At 38.1% G+C, this 22,509-nt stretch overlaps 2 protein-coding genes across 3 annotated transcripts in view; one reads left to right on the top strand and one right to left on the bottom strand.

The window, feature by feature from the left end:
• Positions 1-3,527, top strand: part of LOC127424523 (lysine-specific demethylase 5C-like) — a 39,131-nt gene extending 35,604 nt beyond the window's left edge. For both annotated transcript variants that reach the window (XM_051669833.1, XM_051669835.1), the window contains 2 exons: positions 2,137-2,301; positions 2,622-3,527. In XM_051669833.1, coding sequence (XP_051525793.1) covers positions 2,137-2,301; positions 2,622-2,630 — 174 coding nt within the window. In that variant the 3' untranslated portion in view covers positions 2,631-3,527. The remainder of the gene's footprint in view (positions 1-2,136; positions 2,302-2,621) is intronic.
• Positions 3,528-3,840: 313 nt separating this feature from the next.
• On the bottom strand, positions 3,841-19,784 carry renbp (renin binding protein). Its single transcript, XM_051669892.1, has 11 exons — positions 19,620-19,784; positions 16,677-16,782; positions 11,736-11,811; positions 11,540-11,615; positions 11,136-11,314; positions 9,621-9,845; positions 9,373-9,454; positions 5,629-5,804; positions 5,345-5,476; positions 5,000-5,087; positions 3,841-4,797 (listed from the first exon to the last, which is right to left on the bottom strand). Exons 2-11 carry the CDS (start codon positions 16,775-16,777, stop codon positions 4,721-4,723), a joined length of 1,212 nt encoding a protein of 403 aa, XP_051525852.1. The 5' UTR covers positions 16,778-16,782; positions 19,620-19,784; the 3' UTR covers positions 3,841-4,720.
• Positions 19,785-22,509: the final 2,725 nt, after the last annotated feature.

Raw genomic sequence — 22,509 nt, 5'->3', positions numbered from 1 at the left:
GAGTAATTTTTACAACAATTGTTTACAGACAGATTGTTTCACTTTTAATTGACTATATCACAATTCCATTGGTTTAGAAGTTTACTACATACACTAAGTTAACTATGCCTTTAAGCAGCTTGGAAAATTCCAGAAAATTATGTCAAGCCTTTAGCAATTAGCTTCTGATAGGCTAATTGGTGTCAATTGGAGGTGTACCTGTGGGTGTATTTTGAGGCCTACATTCAAACTCAGTGCATCTTTGCTTGACATCATGGGAAAATCAAAAGAAATTAGCCAAGACCTCAGAAAAAAAATCGTGGACCTCAACAAGTCTGGTTCATCCTTGGGAGCAATTTCCAAAGGCTTGAAGGTACCACGTTCATCTGCAAATAGTACACAAGTATAAACACCATGGGACCACGCAGCCATCATCACTGCTCAGGAAGCAGATGCATTCTGCCTCCTAGAGATGAACGTAGTTTGGTGCGTAAAATGCAAATCAATCCCAGAACAACAGCAAAAGACCTTGTGAAGATGCTGGAGGAAACCGGTAGACAAGTATCAATATCCACAGTTAAACGAGTCCTATATCGACATAACCTGAAAGTCTGCTCAGCAAGGAAGAAGCTACTGCTCCAAAACTGCCATAAAAAAGCCAGACTACAGTTTGCAAGTGCACATGGGGACAAAGATCTTACTATTTGGAGAAATGTCCTCTGGTCTGATGAAACAAAATTTGAACTGTTTGGCCATAATGACCATCGTTATGTTTGGAGGAAAAAGGGTGAAGCTTGCAAGCCCAAGAACACCATCCCAACCGTGAAGCATGGGGGTGGCAGCATCATGTTGTGGGGGTGCTTTGCTGAAGGAGGGACTGGTGCACTTCACAAAATAGATGATATCATGAGGAAGGAAAATTATGTGGATAAATTGAAGCAAAATCTCAAGACATCAGCCAGGAAGTTAAAGCTCGGTCGCAAATGGGTCTTCCAAATGGACAATGACCCCAAGCATACCTGAAAAGTCAAGGTATTGGAGTGGCCATCACAAAGCCCTGACCACAGTCCGATAGAAAATTTGTGGGCAGAACTGAAAAAGCGTGTGAGAACTCAGTTACACCAGTTCTGTCTGGAGGAATGGGCCAAAATTCCAGCAACTTATTGTGAGAAGCTTGTGGAAGGCTACCCAAAACGTTTGACCCAAGTTAAACAATTTAAAGGCAATGCTACCAAATACTAACAAAGTGTATGTAAACTTCTGACCCACTGGGAATGTGATGAAATAAATAAAAGCTGAAATAAATAATTATCTCTATTATTATTCTGATATTTCACATTCTTAAAATACAGTAGTGATCCTAACTGATCTAAGACAGGGAATGTTTTCTAGGATTGAATGTCAGGAATTGTGAAAAATGTAGTTTACATTTATTTGGCTAAGGTGTATGTAAACTTCTGACTTACACTGCCGTTCAAAAGTTTGGGGTCACTTGACCGAAATGTTTCTCTTGCTCTTAAAAATCTTTTGATAAAGGCTCATGCTTAAATGTTTGAAATGAGTTTTGTAGACAAAAATATAATTGTGCCAACATATCAATTTATTTCATTACAAAACTAAAATTTTATGTAATTTTATTTATTTATTTTTTTAATGGATGATTTGGACCGACTAATAAAGAAAAGCATAGACAGGAGCATAGTGCCCCGCATAGATGGGAAATCCAATACTTTTTAAAAAGCATCCCAGGGTGATACCTCAAAGTTGATTGAGAAAATGCCAAGAGTACATTTCTGCAAATTCTAGGCAATGGGTGACTACTTTGAAGATGCTAAAATATAACATTGTTTTGATTTATTTTTGATTTTTTTAGTGACAACATAATTCCCATATTTCCATTTCTGTTATTCCATAGTTATGACGACTTTACTATTATTCTAAAATGTGAAAAAAAAAAAAAAAGATTATATATATATATATATATAATAATAATAATAATAAAGAAAAAAAAGTGAACCTAAACTTTTGACCAGTAGTGTATATACATATATATTGCCATTATATCGTCACTAAAAACAGCAGCAATATATATTGCTGCCCTTGTATGGGCCCCTCCATAATCCAATTTGACTCATTTTGTGTTTGTATGTGCGGCAGATTGAATTGCAGGAGCAGAGAAGCTCAGGTCGTGGCAGCAAGTCAAAGGACTCCAAAAGGAAGAGAAAGAGCCAGAAAATTGATGGCGAGCCGAAATCCACAGAGGCTTCAGAATGCAAGAAAACAAGACCTGTCAATCACACATCCCTACAGATCCACACAGAGGTACTCCATCCTCTCTCAACCCATATGAAAAGTGGTGGGACAAATGACAAACCTTGGCTCATGATAATTAATTAGGTGATGTAATGTTGTCTTAATTGATTTGCTCAAAGGCAGATAAGCGAGCGCTAGCCATAGTAGGATTACCACTTGCACATTTGTTGGCTGAAGCTTCTGCTTGGTCCTAAAGTCTTTGTTTAAAATGGTTCACTACAATTTTATTTTATTCTTCACACTGTTGCCAAGCTTAACCACGTTTTGCTTGTGAAAACTTGATCAAATGATGATGATCAGAAACAAACACTCCCTCTTCTCTCTTGCAGATATTGTGATGGTGTCCTGAAGCTGTTGAGGGGCAGATGGTGGATAATAGGAGAACCACAAACAGATAAATGCAGGGCATCCGACTCATCCTCCCTATTTAATAAGCTCAAACATTAACTCTCCTCTTCAACCTATCAAATGGGGCTCCCACCTTCATACTAAACTGCACTCCTCCATGTGTTTTTTTTTCTTTGCCTCTCTTTACACCCATAATATTGAATGGTGCACTTGTGCAGGGCGCAAATCTCTGTTCTCTTAGAATAGGGATAAAATGAGATTTGCCCTGTGTCTGTGAAGTTGTCTGTTGTAACAGTTTGTGTACCAAACTATGCTTATCACAGTCAAATGCCGTGTGCTGCAAAATACGACTTGTCCAGGTATACACACACACACACACACACATTTGACAACCTGAGAAAGGGGACGTTTAACAGGAGATTGGCATTACTGCCATGATAATACTTGTATTCTTTTGTACTGAGTCTCGTGTTTTGTTCAGGGAGACTCGACATTGTGAATAAACTAGTACAATATTTTGAAAGCGTGATGGAAAAAACAAAGGCATTTACGTTCTGGTGCTACTTTCCTAAGATAGGTTACTGCATAGTCCTTTCTCTTTTCCTCCTCTGAGTTTTGCTTTATTAATTGTCATTTTCTTTCAGCGCTTCTGTTGTCTCTTTTGTTAAGCGATTTGCTATGTACCCCATTCCCTCTCCACAGAACTGTACAAAACCTCACTTTATCTCCATATTTTGTTGCTGGGGTTCTAATAATTCTATTATTATTATTAATTATTATTGCTATTGCCGACACGCATTGTCGGGAGTTTGTGTATAAACCTTTTTATTTCAATGTTGCCTTTGTTTCTTTCCACTCTTGTTAGAAAATAAAAGTTTAGAATTGTTTTAGGAAGCTGTCTGTGTGGTCACATTGTTGATCTGTTTCACTGGGGCAAATTTTAAATAAGGCAGCTCAGCAGTTCACAATCTGGACTGATACATATAAAGGTTGCAGGTTTGATTTCAGGTAGTAGAGTGTTGAGTTGCGGAGATTCGTAACACCAGCGTGCCATTAAGAAAGAAACTGCACACCTTAGGTTGCGACAGAGTAGAGCTAATGTTTTTGATGTGGACTATAGTCAACTATCCATAAAGCACCAGCTAAATAACAAAAGTGCAGTACTAGGTTACCATCAATGATCATGGACGCACACATCAATACTTAATACATTGTTTTATATTTCTTGTACATTTTACATTTATACTGATAAAACTGAGCAATTGCAATAAAAGCACAAAATAAAAAGAGCATTTCTAAAATAGATTTCATATGTGATGTTACAGACGTTTTATAAGTGGTTGGAATGTGTGTTTACATGAGTTTTAGTCTGTAACATAGCTAGCAACAGAAAAAAAAAATGAGGTGCTTTGAAAAGATCAGCACAGTGTTCATCTGAGTGGTTTAAAGTCACTTTTGTTTTTTTGTTTTTGGACTATTAAAATCATTGCTGTTGTTTGAATCAAAAGTACCCATGTGAAACTGTATGGGGGGTTCACTTGAAGCCAATTAGTTGAAAGCCATGTGGTGAAAGATTAACTTGTCAAATAGTAATACATTTAATCCTTCAACTATATATTCCCTTTTCTTTTTTACATTCTCAATTGCTGCTTTAAAAAAAAAAAAAAAAACTCTGGTCCCTTTTCACATCTTTGATTAATTGCTTTTAAAATCATAGTACTTAAAAAGAAATATCAAAACTGATTTAGAGAGACAAAACATGAACCCGTATTTGAAGTTTTAACAAAAATCTGCTCCGAATCGAACACTTGAACGTAATTCAAACCCCTTTTTCAGACAGGGGTTTGAATTAAATGGAAGTTTTCAACAGTTTCCATTCAGAGCAGCTGTAATCTTGACTAAAATAACATTTGGTGAAATGGAAGTGATAAACCAATCTATAAATATCGATTGATATTTAAAATTCCACAATCATTGCGTTTTGTGCAAACTGACCAATTAAACAGAAGGACTTCCATTAAATTTCATGAAGTCTGAGCTATGCAGTGCATAGCTGTGAAATATCAATAAACAGTAAAGTTCAAGAACCCTGTTCCTGAAGAAGACCATCCAGAAGCTTCTCGCACATGTAGAGACACCGTGGAACATGGAAGAACCCTAAACACATCAGATTATTCAAATATACATTATTTCCAGAATGTCAATCAAAATTAGTGTACATCATAATTAGCCAAGCATTTATTGGAGCTGGAGAATGACTGGTCAATTAATTACAGATTAATATTGGCCATGAACGATCACACAATAATAAACTATGTGAAGCTTTGTTGTGGTGAAAGCCATTTTCTGTAGCTACTACCTTTGAAGGGTCCTCCTTTGAAGTCCAACACAACTTCTCCCTGACGGCTCAGATATCCAAACCACTCACCATGTTCCTCATCAGAAAACTAAAGCAAAGGATAAACTGCGTGTGGAATCTCAACTTATAGTGACATTCATCTCATTTACTGTAGGTTTACAAATACTGAAACTGATCGTAACCTGAAGGCTATAGACATATTTAAAGTACTCCAGAACACTAAATCATTAAGCATACAACATTTGTGATCAAAAACAACAATGGAAATGTTGCTGCTACATTCACATATGAGATGTAACAGTTCAAAAGTATTGTTTGGTGTCTCAAACACAGAATACATCTTACGTGACAGAAAGTGTAGTCATAGATCTGCTTGAATCGGTCCATTAGCATGGGCTTTCTGCTGTGACTGTAGGCCATCAGGTATGCGATCAGAGCTTCACAGTGAGGCCACCACAACTTCATATTCCATTCTAACTGTGTATACAATAAAGACATTTATTAAGTCAAGTCACAATTAAAAATACACATTCGTTACACGTTTTTTGAATTATTTTAGAAGTAGCTTCTACATCAAAATATTTGTCCATTTGACACCCTTAATGACAATAAAACAGATGTAATCTAACCTGAGTCGGACAATGTCCATCTACATCCAGGAAGTAGAAAAGGCCTCCATGTTGTTTGTCCCATCCAGTGTGGAACGGAACCTCCATGAACTTTTCCACTGCAGTCTTCTCAAGTTGCGCGTCTCCTTTTGTATGCGCATACTGGAGCAAAAACCAGCCAGCTTCCAAAGCATGACCTTAAGTGAGATTTCCAAAAAAAAATCTGATCAGTTTCCCTTAAACTCCAGTGCATTTTTGGGCTCATAAAAAAAATAAAAATAAAGTAGTACAAAAGTATTTTTTCCTCTATTTCATTCCATCACAATATACAGATCTGAAATGTAGGTGGCACTGTAACACATTTCAGCCCTCACAGATGTGCTCATCCATAGACATTCAGTCTAATTTTCAGTTCATGCACCACCCTTGTTTTATTGAATATCTTGGCCTCTGAGTGGACTAGAAGCTCTATCTAGGTGTCATAAGAAAGCTGAAATTCTCCCTTTTGTGATATTTAAATTTTTATCATCAATAGTTGATAAAATATTTTTATTTGTTTAGCATGCTTTTCCTGCTGGATGGCATATTTTGTTCTGGACATCTAAGATATAACATTGGATTATTCAGCCAAGCAAGCTCACAGACAAGTAAAAAAAATAGCTCTTTTTAAAAAAAAAAAAAAAAACCTGTCTTAAGTAAGAGCAGATATAAAGTTTTTGGCTACTTGGGGCTTTCAGCAGCAATGAGCAGCACATAAAAGAGCCATTAGTATTTGATGTCTTACATAATTAACTTTGTGGTTCTTTTGAAAATCTTTCGAATCATGGTATTAGGGCAACAAAATAAACTGTAGTCACATTCTTGAGAATGAGAGCTTCCATTTGATATATGACTTGTCTATTTATGTCCTATGTGAAAGACTTTTACATTAAACTAGTATTACTACCCCATTACCTCTAGGGGGTGCTAATTTGTGACAAATGTTTTCAGGTCTCATTTTGTTGTTTTATGTAACATAAATGCAAAAGTGATGGTATTCTATGAAAGTTCAGTTTCTAAGCTTTCAAATGATACCTCATATGTCTGACTAATGTATCTGGGGACTTTAACGTTTTTAACGTAAACTTTTTTCACTATATAGCACCCCCTTGTGGACCCACCGGCAGGTCCATAAAGTATAATCTCTGTATGTATAGTACGAAGCCCCTTAGAGGGCATGTCGGGAATAGAGGGCATGTTTTTTTCTGAAATACTTTTGTGTGCCCTTACAATAGTTTGTGTTCCCTAGCAATAGTTTTGCATTCTCACACAATAAATTTACCATGTTTTTACTACAGTAATCATATTTGAACCATAATATTCATGGTGAAACCATAGTAACAAATACAGGAAAGTGAAAACTATGGTAATAAAAATCATTAATTTGTGATTAATATGGTTTTACTACAAATAGTTTAACCATGGTATTTGTGGTAAAAACTATAGTAACCCCAAGATTAACCATGGTTAATCTATAGTAAAACCATGGTTACTATATGGATAAAGTTTACTGTATTAAAACCACAGTTTCCGGCAACAAAAAAACATGGTTACTTTTAATTTAATAACCATGGTTTCCCCTAGAAAAAGAACATGGTTAGCCTACTACGGTCATGGTTACTACAATATTAATATAGTAAAAACAAGATTTTCAGTCTACATGCAGTCTACAATACTATAGCAAAATCATGGTTTCCACCAAAAAAACATGGTTACTACATAGTTACTATTTTATAGTTTTGTGTTCCCACGTAATAAATTTACCTTGGTTTTAATATAGTAATACTGTAGTAACCATAACTGTAGTAACCATGTTTTTTGTTTGTTTGTTTTTTTACTTTTACTATAGATTAACCATGGTTAATCTTGTGGTTACTGTGGTTTTACTCCATATTTGTAGTAAAACCATAGTACAGGTGCATCTCAATAAATTAGAATGTCGTGGAAAAGTTCATTTATTTCAGTAATTCAACTCAAATTGTGAAACTTGTGTATTAAATAAATTCAATGCACACAGACTGAAGTAGTTTAAGTCTTTGGTTCTTTTAATTGTGATGATTTTGGCTCACATTTAACAAAAACCCACCAATTCACTATCTCAAAAAATTAGAATATGGTGACATGCCATCAGCTAATCAACTCAAAACACCTGCAAAGGTTTCCTGAGCCTTCAAAATGGTCTCTCAGTTTGGTTCACTAGGCTACACAATCATGGGGAAGACTGCTGATCTGACAGTTGTCCAGAAGACAATCATTGACACCCTTCACAAGGAGGGTAAGCCACAAACATTCATTGCCAAAGAAGCTGGCTGTTCACAGAGTGCTGTATCCAAGCATGTTAACAGAAAGTTGAGTGGAAGGAAAAAGTGTTGAAGAAAAAGATGCACAACCAACCAAGAGAACCGTAGCCTTATGATTGTCAAGCAAAATCGATTCAAGAATTTGGGTGAACTTCACAAGGAATGGACTGAGGCTGGGGTCAAGGCATCAAGAGCCACCACACACAGACGTGTCAAGGAATTTGGCTACAGTTGTCGTATTCCTCTTGTTATGCCACTCCTGAACCACAGACAACGTCAGTGGCGTCTTACCTGGGCTAAGGAGAAGAAGAACTGGACTGTTGCCCAGTGGTCCAAAGTCCTCTTTTCAGATGAGAGCAAGTTTCGTATTTCATTTGGAAACCAAGGTCCTAGAGTCTGGAGGAAGGGTGGAGAAGCTCATAGCCCAAGTTGCTTGAAGTCCAGTGTTAAGTTTCCACAGTCTGTGATGATTTGGGGTGCAATGTCATCTGCTGGTGTTGGTCCATTGTGTTTTTTGAAAACCAAAGTCACTGCACCCGTTTACCAAGAAATTTTGGAGCACTTCATGCTTCCTTCTGCTGACCAGCTTTTTAAAGATGCTGATTTCATTTTCCAGCAGGATTTGGCACCTGCCCACACTGCCAAACGCACCAAAAGTTGGTTAAATGACCATGGTGTTGGTGTGCTTGACTGGCCAGCAAACTCACCAGACCTGAACCCCATAGAGAATCTATGGGGTATTGTCAAGAGGAAAATGAGAAACAAGAGACCAAAAAATGCAGATGAGCTGAAGGCCACTGTCAAAGAAACCTGGGCTTCCATACCACCTCAGCAGTGCCACAAACTGATCACCTCCATGCAACGCTGAATTGAGGCAGTAATTAAAGCAAAAGGAGCCCCTACCAAGTATTGAGTACATATACAGTAAATGAACATACTTTCCAGAAGGCCAACAATTCACTAAAAAATTTTTTTTTATTGGTCTTATGATGTATTCTAATTTTTTGAGATAGTGAATTGGTGGGTTTTTGTTAAATGTGAGTCAAAATCATCACAATTAAAAGAACCAAAGACTTAAACTACTTCAGTCTGTGTGCACTGAATTTATTTAATACACGAGTTTCACAATTTGAGTTGAATTACTGAAATAAATGAACTTTTCCACGACATTCTAATTTATTGAGATGCACCTGTAACCACAAAATTATGAGTTTCATAACAATAGTTTTCATTTTCCTGTAATATTACTACGGTTTTCACATAGAATTTTGCGGGGAAAGCAAACAATTGCGAGGGCACTCAAAACTTATTTATTTGAGGGCCAGCAAAAATATTTCAGAAACAAAAATCCTACCCTGTCCTCTAAGGGGCTCCATAGTGTAGGTGTGCAGTTAAGGCTTCATTTGATTTTGTAATAATCAGTTACCAGGGTTCTGCACTCGCCCTTGACAGCCAGGTAATTCCTTTCCATCCAATGTGACATTTTCCAAAATGGCTTTCCCATCTCTCTGAGAAGAAAGACATTTATAAAAGTGATGGATGATTTGTTGTTATCACCACTTCAGAATTTCTATTACTTTTTCTATCATGTTCAGTTTGATTAAGCTTAGTGATTGCATAGAAAGTTTCACGTAATTCATGCTTGCTTACAATGAGCACAAAGTATTTGCTCACCTGTATATGCTGTAGTATCTGCTCCACACACCAGTCGCTCAACTCTTTGTACTTCTCCGCAACCTCGGTTCTGCCTTCTGTCAGCTGATCCACCAGGCACAGGAGCATCATGGGAACTGCCATGCTGTTGACAGGCAGATCACCAGAAAGCTGAGGACGACCGAGACCTGATGAATCGATACGGACCCAGTGCACCAACTGATCCATCATGCTCTCCGCATCTGCCTGTGGAGAAATCCAACATGACAAAACCCTTACTGTCTGACACCTGACTATGCAATCATTGACAATTAAGAAGCAAAAATATAAACTAAACTGGAAATATAAATCAGAGGTGTGAAGACACACACACAATATATTATATATATATATATATATATATATATATATATATATATATATATATATATATATATATATATATATATATATATATACACACACACACACACACACACACACACATACACACACACATTTGTGCTCAAAAGTTTGCATACCCTGGCAGAAATTGTGAAATTTTGGCATTGATTTTGAAAATATGACTGATCATGTAAAAAACTGTCTTTTATTTAAGGATAGTGATCATATGAAGCCATTTATTATCACATAGTTGTTTAGCTCCTTTTTAAATTATAATGATAACAGAAATCATCCAAAAGTCCCTGATCAAAAGTTTACATACCCTTGAATGTTTGGCCTTGTTACAGACACACAAGATGACACACACAGGTTTAAATGGCAATTAAAGGTTAATTTCCCACACCTGTGGCTTTTTAAATTGCACTTAGTGTCTGTGTATAAATAGTCAATGAGTCTGTTAGCTCTCACGTGGATGCACTGAGCAGGCTAGATACTGACCCATGGGTAGCACAAAAGAACTGTCAAAAGACCTGTGTAACAAGGTAATGGAACTTTATAAAGCTGGAAAAGGATATAAAAAGATATCCAAAGTGCTCAGTGCATCCACGTGAGAGCTAACAAACTCATTGACTATTTATACATGGACACTAATTGCAATTTAAAAAGCCACAGGTGTGGGAAATTAACCTTTAATTTCCATTTAAAACTGTGTGTGTCACCTTGTTTGTCTGTAACACGGCCAAACATTCAAGGGTATATAAACTTTTGATCAGGGCCATTTGGGTGATTTCTGTTATCATTATGATTTAAAAAGGAGCCAAACAACTATGTGATAATAAATAGCTTCAAATGATCACTAACCTTAAATAAAAGTATTTTAATAATAGTAGTAATATTTTTTGCATGATCGGTCATATTTCCAAAATCAATGTCAAAATGTCACAATTTCTGCCAGGTTATGCAAATTGAGCACAACTGTATATATACAGTATATTATTATTTTAGCATAGTCATTAAAAACTAGTCACTTTTTGATCATTCTCAGACAAAGTACAACCTACCTGGCACATTAGTGATAGTTAATTCTATACAGATTATTTCACATTAATTCTTGCCAAATTAGGTACTTTGAAATATTGACTATAGTTTTACCTGCATCTCTTTGTCTTGTGTAATCCTGGATAGTTCATCCATGGCCATAACATAAAAACACTCGCTGAAAATCGTCCTTTGAACCTTCACAGCTCGTCCATCCCTTGTCAGACAGAATGCACATTTCCCCGGACCGCTGGAAGCCTGAACTCGAGCAAACTTTTGCAGAAATACCCCACCTGAAATGTAAAACTCTCTGGTGTAAAAGGGTCTCTGCATATCTTACTGTGTGATTTATGAGTTGCAAGATCCAATGTTAGCATATAATCCTTAAAACATTTTTGACAAATAAAAGTTCAGGTAAAATCCATTTTAAGTTATGGTGCTCTTCAGATACAGTGAAATTCATGCAATTTATTTGGCCCTTTTAATGCATAAGTAACAAAGATAATTTAAATACAGACCTGATTTAGCAGCCTCGAGAATCTCAGGTCTACGAAATCTCTCCATTGTGCGATACAATCTGCTGTACATCCATACCTTGAGGATCAGTTACTGATTTATTTTATCATCAGACACCATCTCAAATGTAACATTGCTTTCGTGAATAACAACTGATAAACGGTCTGTGGCTGATGATAAACTGTAAAAAGTACTAACCTGTCTTCCCTGTAACCACACATATTTCAGCTCATCATAGACCTCCCCGTCTTTTCCAAGGCAGTTAAAAAACCCACTAAAGTCAATGAAATTAAATAAACATTTAAAACGTGCATAATATTCAATACACGTGTCAAATAAATGCACATTCATGTCTAATATGAATTTTTAAAATTTGTGTTCTTAGCAATGTAGCACAGTATTCAGAGGTTGTCATCATGGCAGAACTACAGTATTCATGTTCTGTCAGATGTGCCTTAAAAACAATTTGTCTGACTCTTGTAATTGTTCAATTCAACATAATCAGGCACTTTTATTTATTTAGAAACAATACTTTTGAGCGAACACATTTTTTGAGATGTTAAGTATATATAAACTCACTTTCAACTGCTTTTATTTTCAGAAAACTTAACATGTGTAAATATTTGTATGAACATAAAAAGATTCAACAACTAAGACATAAACTGAACAAGTTTCACAGACATGTGACAAACAGAAATGGAATAATGTGTCCCTGAACAAAGAGGGGGTCAAAATCAAAAGTAACAGTCAGTATCTGGTGTGGCCACCAGCTGCATTAAGTACTGCAGTGCATCTCCTCCTCATGGACTGCACCAGATTCTTGCTGTGAGATGTTACCCCACTCTTCCACCAAGGCACTTGCAAGTTCCTGGACATTTCTGGAGGGAATGGCCCTAGCCCTCACCCTCCGATCCAACAGGTCCCAGATGTGCTCAATGGGATTGAGATCCGGGCTCTTCGCTGGCCATGGCAGAACACCGACATTCCTGTCTTGCAGGAAATCATGCACAGAACGAGCAGTATGGCTGGTGGCATTGTCATGCTGGAGGGTCATATCAGGATGAGCCTGCAGGAAGTGTACCACATGAGGGAGGAGGATGTCTTCCCTGTAACGCACAGCGTTGAGATTGCCTGCAATGACAACAAGCTCAGTCCGATGATGCTGTGACACACCGCCCCATACCATGACGGACCCTCCACCTCCAAATCGATCCCGCTCCAGAGTACAGGCCTCGGTGTAATGCTCATTCCTTCGATGATAAACATGAGTCTGACCATCACCCCTGGTGAGACAAAACCATGACTCGTCAGTGAAGAGCACTTTTTGCCAGTCCTGTCTGGTCCAGCGAAGGTGGGTTTGTGCCCATAGGCGATGTTGTTGCCGGTGATGTCTGGTAAGGACCTGCCTTACAACAGGCCTACAAGCCCTCAGTCCAGCCTCTCTCAGCCTATTGCGGACAGTCTGATGGAGGGATTGTGCACTCCTGGTGTAACTCAGGCAGTTGTTGTTGCCATCCTGTACCTGTCCCGCAGGTGTGATTATTCGAATGTACCGATCCTATGCAGGTGTTGTTACACGTGATCTGCCACTGCGAGGACCATCAGCTGTCCTTCCTGTCTCCCTGTAGCGCGGTCTTAGGCGTCTCACAGTACAGACATTGCAATTTATTGCCCTGGCCACATCTGCAGTCCTCATGCCTCCATGCCTAAAGGCACATTCACGCAGATGAGCAGAGCTCTTTAGTGTCCTAAGTTTTTATAACTGTGACCTTAATTGCCTACCGTCTGTAAGCTGTTAGTGTCTTAATGACCGTTCCACAGGTGCATGTTCATTAATTGTTTATGGTTCATTGAACAAGCATGGAAAACATTGTTTAAACCCTTTACAATAAAGATCTGTAAAGTTATTTGTATTTTTACTAAATTATCTTAAAAATACAGTGTCCTGAAAAAGGGACGTTTCTTTTTTTGCTGAGTTTATATATGTCTTGCACACAAGGGGAGAGAATGTCAACATTCGTTATTTTTAATTTCAAGTGGAAAAGGGTTAATTTAGGGATCTATCAGGCTATTTTTGTCTTTCAGTTTGAAATAATCAGAGTCCGCATCATAAGTTGTGATGTAGATGGTTTCATTTTCCATTGAATTTCAGTGCCTCTACGTCATGGGTGTTCTTGATATTATTCAAGAGAAGGCGTGGCCTTTACCACTGGTTTGATATGGAATTATATGGGTGCAAAAATTCTGCGCAAGCAAAATTATATTTTGGGTGGACAAAAAGTTATTTTGCATGTGCTTGAACTCAGTTTTGTAAAGTAATGTATCTTTTTGCAAAGCATAATACATTTATTGTGAGCACAAGATCTCACTCGCTCTCTCTCCTCGTATGTGCTCTGTGTGATCTCGGAACTTTAGAGTGTTCGCTTGCTTTTCCACCCATATTCAAACAAGTCCCACCTCCTACGTCAGGACTGACTATTAGAAGCTGCACACAAGCGCTCTGTGATTGCACATTTGAGGTAGTTACAGCAACCATGAACATCTCAGTGTAAATGTTGCAGAACAGCCACAATGCTCCATTTTCCGTACACACTTTATATACTTTATGTAGTTAACATTACAAAAGATATTTACCCTGTGGATTATAGACATCCCAGGAATCTTGTAAGGCTTAACTTACTGTAATGTAAGTTTTTCAAAATACAGTAGCCTGGGATCATGCAATGCTAAGGAGTTTTTCTATTTTTAAAAACTTTTTGCAGTCTCAAACAATTGAGGTTCAATACACTTTACACTGAATTTACCCCAAACTATGACAGGAGACATAATTAGCTTATTTTTCTTCTGTTTCTTCTTATTAATCATTTTTGCCATAAGGGTTGTGGTAGAATGCATAAACATAATAAAAACAGCATACTGAACATGTCAAGATGCCCCACAGCTTTGAAATGCAAATATAAACAGCTTTTCTATTATCAAGAACAGAATGTTAATTTAAGCAATATTCATAAAATCCTTTATTTTTATAATACACAAGGCTGTCGAACAAATGGGAGAGGACACGCTAAAGAAGGTGGACTAAATAACATGTTTATTAAAGGAAATAATATTTCATAGAATAATAACAAAAGAAGAAGGTTCAGTTGTTGCAGATCCATAGTAGACTGTAATCATATTTATTTTAATAAACTGATCTCTCAGAATATCCTGTGGGATCGATAGAAGTCAAATTAAGTTCCCCCAAAACTACACTATTATGTTACTCTTAAAGACTTTTACACATGGGAGAGAATAAACAACTATCATTTCAGATGAAAGTGCTAGCCAACATGGCCAAGCTAGTAACTACTTAAGTGTAACTTGGTAACAAATACTGTCAAGAGAACCAAATACTAATATAGACCTTACTAAGAGAGCTAGCCAGATAGTTAGCTAGCTAGTAATCCTATTGGCAGTGTACAGACTAAAAATATATATTTCATAAAGGTTAAAGAAAAACAGTTGTCAACAAAACAACTCCTTTCATGTGGTCATAGTGTACTACACATTTCCTTTCTTGAAAACAAACTATCCCCTTCTACTCTTCCTCTTTTTTTTGATTAGCAGTATGATCTGTAATCTTGCCAGCTAATCAAAATTTACCACCTCGTCTCTGATTGGCTAAAACTCTGGCACATATAATGCTGTGACCTTGTTGAGCAAACAAGCAGTCAAAGCTATGAGTGCACACCGAGTGGGTAGGAGGAGAGAACGAGTGAGATCTTGCACAAGCACAAAACAAAACAAAGTTTCAGAATTCTGTTCAAATTCACATTCAAATAAACTTTAAGCACAAAATGTATTTTTGTTCCCTCAAAATGAATTGCAAGGAGATACATTGCTTTACAAAACTGAGTTCATGTGCGTGCAAAATACCTTTTTGTGCACTCAAAATATAATCTTGCCTGCGCAGAACATTTGTGTGTGTTCCAAATTTTACGCACGCAGAACATTTTTGTGCACGCAAAATATCATATTGCACGCTCAAAATATAATTTTGCTTGTGCAGAATTGTGGCACACATATAACTCCATAGTTTGACAGTGTGACGTTGCCATGCATATGCCCAGCGCTTCAAACTCTCAAGCACCCCATTTGAGAGAGTTGATAGTACTGTGACGCAAGCTCCCCCATGGCTTGCCATTTATTTGCGTAAAAATTACAGATATAAAATGATCAGTGTGATTCTATGTAATGTATTGTGAGCTTGCAAAACAGTGTATACTTTAATTGTGCATTCTGTTACTAGTAATTGTGGGAATCTTTGATGTGGTTAACTGCATTATTGGCATAAAGCTGAGTGACTGGATCAGACAGTTGTTGTTGAGTTCACTCCCCCTTCTCCCTCCACTCCATTGCTGATAACGCCCACTTTGAGTGCATCATTTAAAAATGTGGTGAGTGCTCGACTGTGCTGAAACATGGGGTGTTGTGACCCTTTAAAGAGCACCTATTATGGTTTTTCAAATATTACCTTTCATGTAGTGTGTTATATAGATGTTTGTGAATGTAAAAAAGTCTGCAAAGTTTCAAAAATCAAAGTGCACGACAAACGGAGTTATTGACTCCCAAAAGAAAGAACCGATTCTGAACACCTGAAATGAGTCGTTAGCAATTCCAGACTTACTTCCTGTACTAACCAACGTAATTTAGTCTTCATTGGCTGCTCGTGAACAGCTTTGACCCGCCCTCACACACTACACCAATAACAACAGACTGGGACATTTGACCAATCAGAGCAGAGTAGGCTCTTTGAAAGGAGGAGTTCAGAATGAATCCTTTAGGACGGATCATTGAATGAGTCGTTTTTGACACTGGGAAAAAAAGGTAATGCTGCAATTTAAATTATGAGCAAATTAAAATGTTTTTTGACCTTGGATGGATGTAAATCTATTGTATGAGACCTTTAAAACAAAATTAGGCACGTTTAAAAACCATAATAGGTGCTCTTTAAGAACAATTCCATTGCTTCGCCATATGTACAGCATGTTCATCATTCAGGCTCACACCATTGATATATTTCAACATCCAATTAGACATTTAGAAGATTTTGAAGGGAAAGCTACTAAGGACATTAATTAAAAATGTGAATCGTTTCACCCGTATTGTTTATCATGGGAATATTTCAGCCAGAAATCCACAACTCTGTCCAATTCAGTCCGAATTCTCTCTCGATATTGTTCCAGCAGTGCTGCAATCATTGTTCCTACAAAACAAAGTGTATGTTTAGGGTCATGCATGATGGTTGTTTAGATTTATGGTAGGATTTAAACTCCAGGATGTAGATATAGCAAACATCATGGTGAATCTGGTAGGTTAAAAATCAACCTTGCATTTTGCGCACAAATCATTGTTTATCTCTCTACCGTGTCAGCTGATGAATAGTCTGTCAAAAGCCTAAACTTACGGCATAATCAATAAGCAACAATTAAAAGAGTTCAAGGAATAGTTCACCAATATTTTGTTTTTTTATTTCATTAACCTGTTTTATTTTTTGTGGGAAAAAATGACTTAACATTGACTTAATATCTGTTTCTCACCCACACCCATCATATCTCTTCTAAAGACATGGATTAAACCACTGGAGTCTTATGGATTACTTTTCTGCTGCCTTTGTGTGCTTTTTGAAGCTTCAAAGTTCTGGTCAACATTCACTTGCATTGTATGGACCTACAGATACACTATATTGCCAAAAGTATTCGCTCATCTGCCTTTAGACGCATATGAAATTAAGTGACATCCCATTCTTAATCCATAGGGTTTAATATGACGTCGGCCCACCCTTTGCAGCTATAACAGCTTCAACTCTTCTGGGAAGGCTTTCCACAAGGTTTAGGAGTGTGTTTATGGGAATCTTTGACCATTCTTCCAGAAGCGCATTCTTGAGGTCAGACACTGATGTTGGACGAGAAGGCCTGGCTCGCAGTCTTCGCTCTAATTCATCCCAAAGGTGCTCTATCGGGTTGAGGTCAGGACTCTGTGCAGGCCAATCAAGTTCTTCAACACCAAACTTGCTCATCCATGTCTTTATGGACCTTGCTTTGTGCACTGGTGCGCAGTCATGTTGGAACAGGAAGGGGCCATCCCCAAACTGTTCCCACAAAGTTGGGAGCATGGAATTGTCCAAAATCTCTTGGTATGCTGAAGCATTCAGAGTTCCTTTCACTTCAACTAAGGGGCCAAGCCCAGCTCCTGAAAAACAACCCCACATCATAATCCCTCCTCCACCAAACTTCACAGCTGGCACAATGCAGTCAGACAAGTACCGTTCTCCTGGCAACCACCAAACCCAGACTCGTCCATCAGATTGCCAGATGGAGAAGCGTGATTCGTCACTCCAGAGAACGCATCTCCACTGCTCTAGAGTCCAGTGGCGGCGTGCTTTACACCACTGCATCCGATGCTTTGCATTGCACTTGGTGATGTATGGCTTGGATGCAGCTGCTCGGCCATGGAAACCCATTCCATGAAGCTCTCTACCCACTGTTCTTGAGCTAATCTGAAGGCCACGTGAATTTTGGAGGTCTGTAGCAATTGACTCTGCAGAAAGTTGGCGACCTCTGCGCACTATGCGCCTCAGCATCCGCTGACCCCGCTCTGTCATTTTACGTGGCCTACCACTTCGTGGCTGAGTTGCTGTCATTCCCAATCGCTTCCACTTTGTTATAATACCACTGACAGTTGACTGTGGAATATTTAGTAGCGAGGAAATTTCACGACTGGACTTGTTGCACAGGTGGCATCCTATCACAGTACCACGCTGGAATTCACTGAGCTCCTGAGAGCAGCCCATTCTTTCACAAATGTTTGTAGAAGCAGTCTGCATGCCTAGGTGCTTCATTTTATACACCTGTGGCCATGGAAGTGATTGGAACACCTGAATTCAATTATTTGGACGGGTGAGCGAATACTTTTGGCAATATAGTGTATATGTTCAGCCATAGCAGTGGGAAGTAGGGGTGCTGCAACACCCCGTGGCTGCATTCCAGCCCACCCAGTAAAGTGCTGTCAAAACAGTGCATGCATGAAAAAATGGATGACAATTAATGTTATTTGAAAACCGTCGTATTCTGTGTTAATATGTTAGATATTTTATGGTCATTAATCTTAATCAGTTTGTAGAAATATTTCAACAAATGTTAATGCATGCTTCTAAAATTGTTCTAGCGGCTATGTGTTCAGCAGGAGAGAGTCATACGCATCTGGGATAGCATGAGGGTGAGTAAATGATGAAAATGTTCATTTTTGGGTGAACTGTCCCTTTAACCTGAGTTTGCATTTTTTATGTAACCCCAGTGTGATGTTTTTGTGGCTTTGGTGATTTATTTTTATACCACGTATAAATGTTCCTACCTCGTATCACTACAAAAAAGAAACATCTTTTCTTTGTGGCAGCAAAAAAATAAATAAAAATAAAATAAAATAAAATCACCGCGGCCCGCGTGTATAAGAGGGAGGCGGCCCTCTGCAAATCTCAACCAAAGGCGTGAAACTAGGGCGGGACTATCTGTTTTTGCAATTTGCTATTCTGTGTAGTGCAAGAATCGCATACAGAAGCTTAATGTTCTGAACTAAACCTACTACAAGTTTTGGCAATAATGTCGAGAAAAAGAGTGCCGAAATTTCTACAGATATTTATAAAACGCAAACACTGGTTACAGGCAAATGGCAAATAGTGTGACAGCCCTCGGCGTCGTTTCATGGCATTAAACAGAAGCTTGTTCCTTTAAGAGACTTTGCTTGTGCTTCGCGCTACATTAATATTAGATGCTTCACTGCACTAAAAGCGTTGAGGAAAAGAAGCAGCTATGAGGAGCAGTTTACACTCTACTGACTGTCTCCTTTTGAAAAGGGAATTTTTGAAACTGGGCAAGTTTATAATAGTTATTGGTTACACGTCCTTACAAAACCATCGTGCACGCGACAATTAAATAAAACAATCCGACAAATCGACATTCAGGCAGTTCATGCCAACACTCTTTTGCATGTCCCTGCTTGCAAAAAATAAAAATAATAATAATGAAAATAAATATAATTTCTTACCTGGTTTGCAAGATGAAGAAAATTTCGGTCCTTCGCTAAACTGTCTTACAAATGTATCTTTTTTTTATTGACAGTTAATATAACAGCACTGTTTAAGCCACTCAATGGACTCTTCCTTAATTTTGCAGAGGCAATGAAAAACAGCGCATCATATGACCAAAACCCCTGACAGCTGGTCCTGTTTATTCCGCTTTCCAAAGATCATTTGTCAGCTCCTTTCCCTGTTCATCCAATCACAGTTCAGAAGAAAAGACAGAGGGGCGCGTTCTCTAGAGCCATATACGCGCTACAATTACGCAATACATTTAACAACGTGCACGTTCCTGTCTTTTACAGATGAACTAGTTTTACTTCAAATGCAGACAAAAGAATAGATTTACATTAAACAATCAGATTTATGTTAGTCGAAAACATGTTTGTTTGATGTAATAATTACAACAAGCCTTGGTCAACATGTGGTAATATGGTGGCAAAAACAGCCCACATGAAGTTGATGGTGATTACACAGATCGTGTGAGAATAATTGTAAAGGACATCAACTCTGTGGACTGTGGAGTCCACCATAAGCTGTCAATTACAGAGTAAGCCACACAGAGCAAGCAGATTCTTAAAATTAATGTTGAAAAAATTTCAAACAATGTAAAAAGATCTTGAATGCCTCATATTGTTTAATCATTTATTCTTTATATTTTATTGTTGATTTGATATTTAATATTTTTCCATATTTTGTTTATTTCTGTGATCCAGTGGTTGTTTGATATGCTGACATTACATTTGTCAACATGATCTTTTCAGCAGATATTCCAAGAATTCCTCAGATAATGCTTCTTTATCATGTGAACTTAATGTTTTACATTGCGTTTGTTAATTATTACAGTAAAAGGGAGTTTGTATTAATGGCCCTACATATCCATATGTCAAAAATGTGCTTTATATTATTATTATTTGCAGTCTGTTATTACACAGTCATGGCAATGTTAAACATGTTAAAAGTCCCTACTACATGCATGTCATTTAGAAAACAGAATGATACAATTTTAATGTGAAATTGGCTACTGTTTTCTTGACATATATCCAGCACAAATGAATAATGGTTAATATTTTACATCATATAAAAAAATAAGTTAGATTTTAACATCAAGAACATCAACTCAGGTTGTCAACAACTAAGAACTACTTCATGAAAAAGAAAAGTAAAGCTAAAAGTAAAGTATTTGTCAGTATTAAGTAAACAAGAAAACATATGAAACCACATTTTATTACAAGCTATTCATATTTGAAAGAATACAATTGTGCTATTTGATATTCATTTCAGAATTGAATTATTTGCACTTTGAATCAACTACCCCTTATAAACACACACTGGGCATAAGAGCCAGATCCTTTAGGGTATCCATGACAGGAGACCATGGGGCAGCCATGACAGGAACCTCAAAAGCAGTCATGACAGGAATGTTTGGGGCAGTCATGAAAAGTACCTTTGGAGCGGCTGTGGCTGGAGCCTCTGGGACAGTGATGATAGGACCGTGGTCATGACTCTAGAGCAGGTTCTGGGGCTGCAGAAACAGGAGCCTTTGGGTGGCTGTGGAAGGAACCTCTTAAATGACCATGACAGAAACCGCCAAAGCAGCTGTGGCTGGAACCTCTGGGCGGCCATGACTGGAATCTTTGAGGCGCCAGTGGCAGGAATTGGGTAGCCTTGACAGGAACATTTGAGCTGTTGTGGCAGAAACTTTGGTGGCCATAGCAAGAACCAGGAACATTTGGGCAGCTGTGGCAGGAACCTCTGGGGTAGCCATAACAGGAACCTTTTGGGCATCAGTGGCAGGAACATCTGGGTGGCCATTATAGAAACTACTGGGGCAACCATGACAGGGACCTTTGGCACCCGTCGCAGGAATCTCTGTGTGGCCATGATAGGAACCTTTAGTGCATCAGTGGCAGGAGTCTTTGGGTGGTCGTAATAAGATCCCCTGGGGCAACCATGACAGGAACCTTTGATGGCTGTAGCAGGAACCTCTGATGTATCCATGACAGAAAAATATAGGTAGCCAGAGTAGGAACCTTTGGCAGCCATGACAGGAACCATTGAGGCGTCAGTGGCAGGAACCTCTGGGTGACCATGGCAGGAACCTCTGAAATGGCTGAGACAGCTCTGGAACTGGTGTGGAGTTAGAGCTTCGTATTGACCGAAGTCACTGAGTGGCCTCTAGGTGGAGACATATCCCTAGGAAAGCAATATCGCAAGACGCAAATATTGCCACCTTAAGCCAAGGCGCCAGTCGCTACCAGGGCTTGCCAGCCTCGCAAGACGCTAAGGCTTGAGGGATGGAGAGGCCGCTCATATCAGCCCACCAGACGCTAAGCTGATAGGAGAGAGACTTTTCTCCGTGACTTATGCAGTGGCCTGAGAAAAAAAAAATCATTGTTTAAATACAACACACTTACAACCTTTTTGACTTAGCAATTTCTTCCCTTGTCACAATCAACAACACAAAAACAAAAGCTCAGAAAGAGAGGAAAAACTCTTAATGTAAGAACTAAATTTTTTTATTTTTTTAGAATACCTGTTTCCTAAGGTATAAACATACAATTTGTCATCTATGCCATGCATGTGAATTGAAAATTTAACAGCTGCAGTAAGTATTGAATGGCAGCATAAGAAAGCTACTATATACTGTCTAATAACCAAACAAACAAACAAAAAATATTTTATTCAAAATATTCAAAATGTAACTATATCTTCAAAATAATTTTTTGCTGATCTGAGTTTCAGTACCTTAAACCAGTTATGAAGAAGGATATTCTCCAGATCAATCCGCCGCGATGGTTCACTCTGAAGGCAAGCAGATATCAGATGACAGCACTCTGTGTATAAAGATGTGAGAAA

This window comes from Myxocyprinus asiaticus, chromosome 33 (assembly GCF_019703515.2).
Source record: "Myxocyprinus asiaticus isolate MX2 ecotype Aquarium Trade chromosome 33, UBuf_Myxa_2, whole genome shotgun sequence".
Taxonomy (NCBI): Eukaryota; Metazoa; Chordata; class Actinopteri; order Cypriniformes; family Catostomidae; genus Myxocyprinus; species Myxocyprinus asiaticus.
Note: the sequence above shows the minus strand (reverse complement) of the source record. Positions and strands in the feature narration are given on the sequence as shown.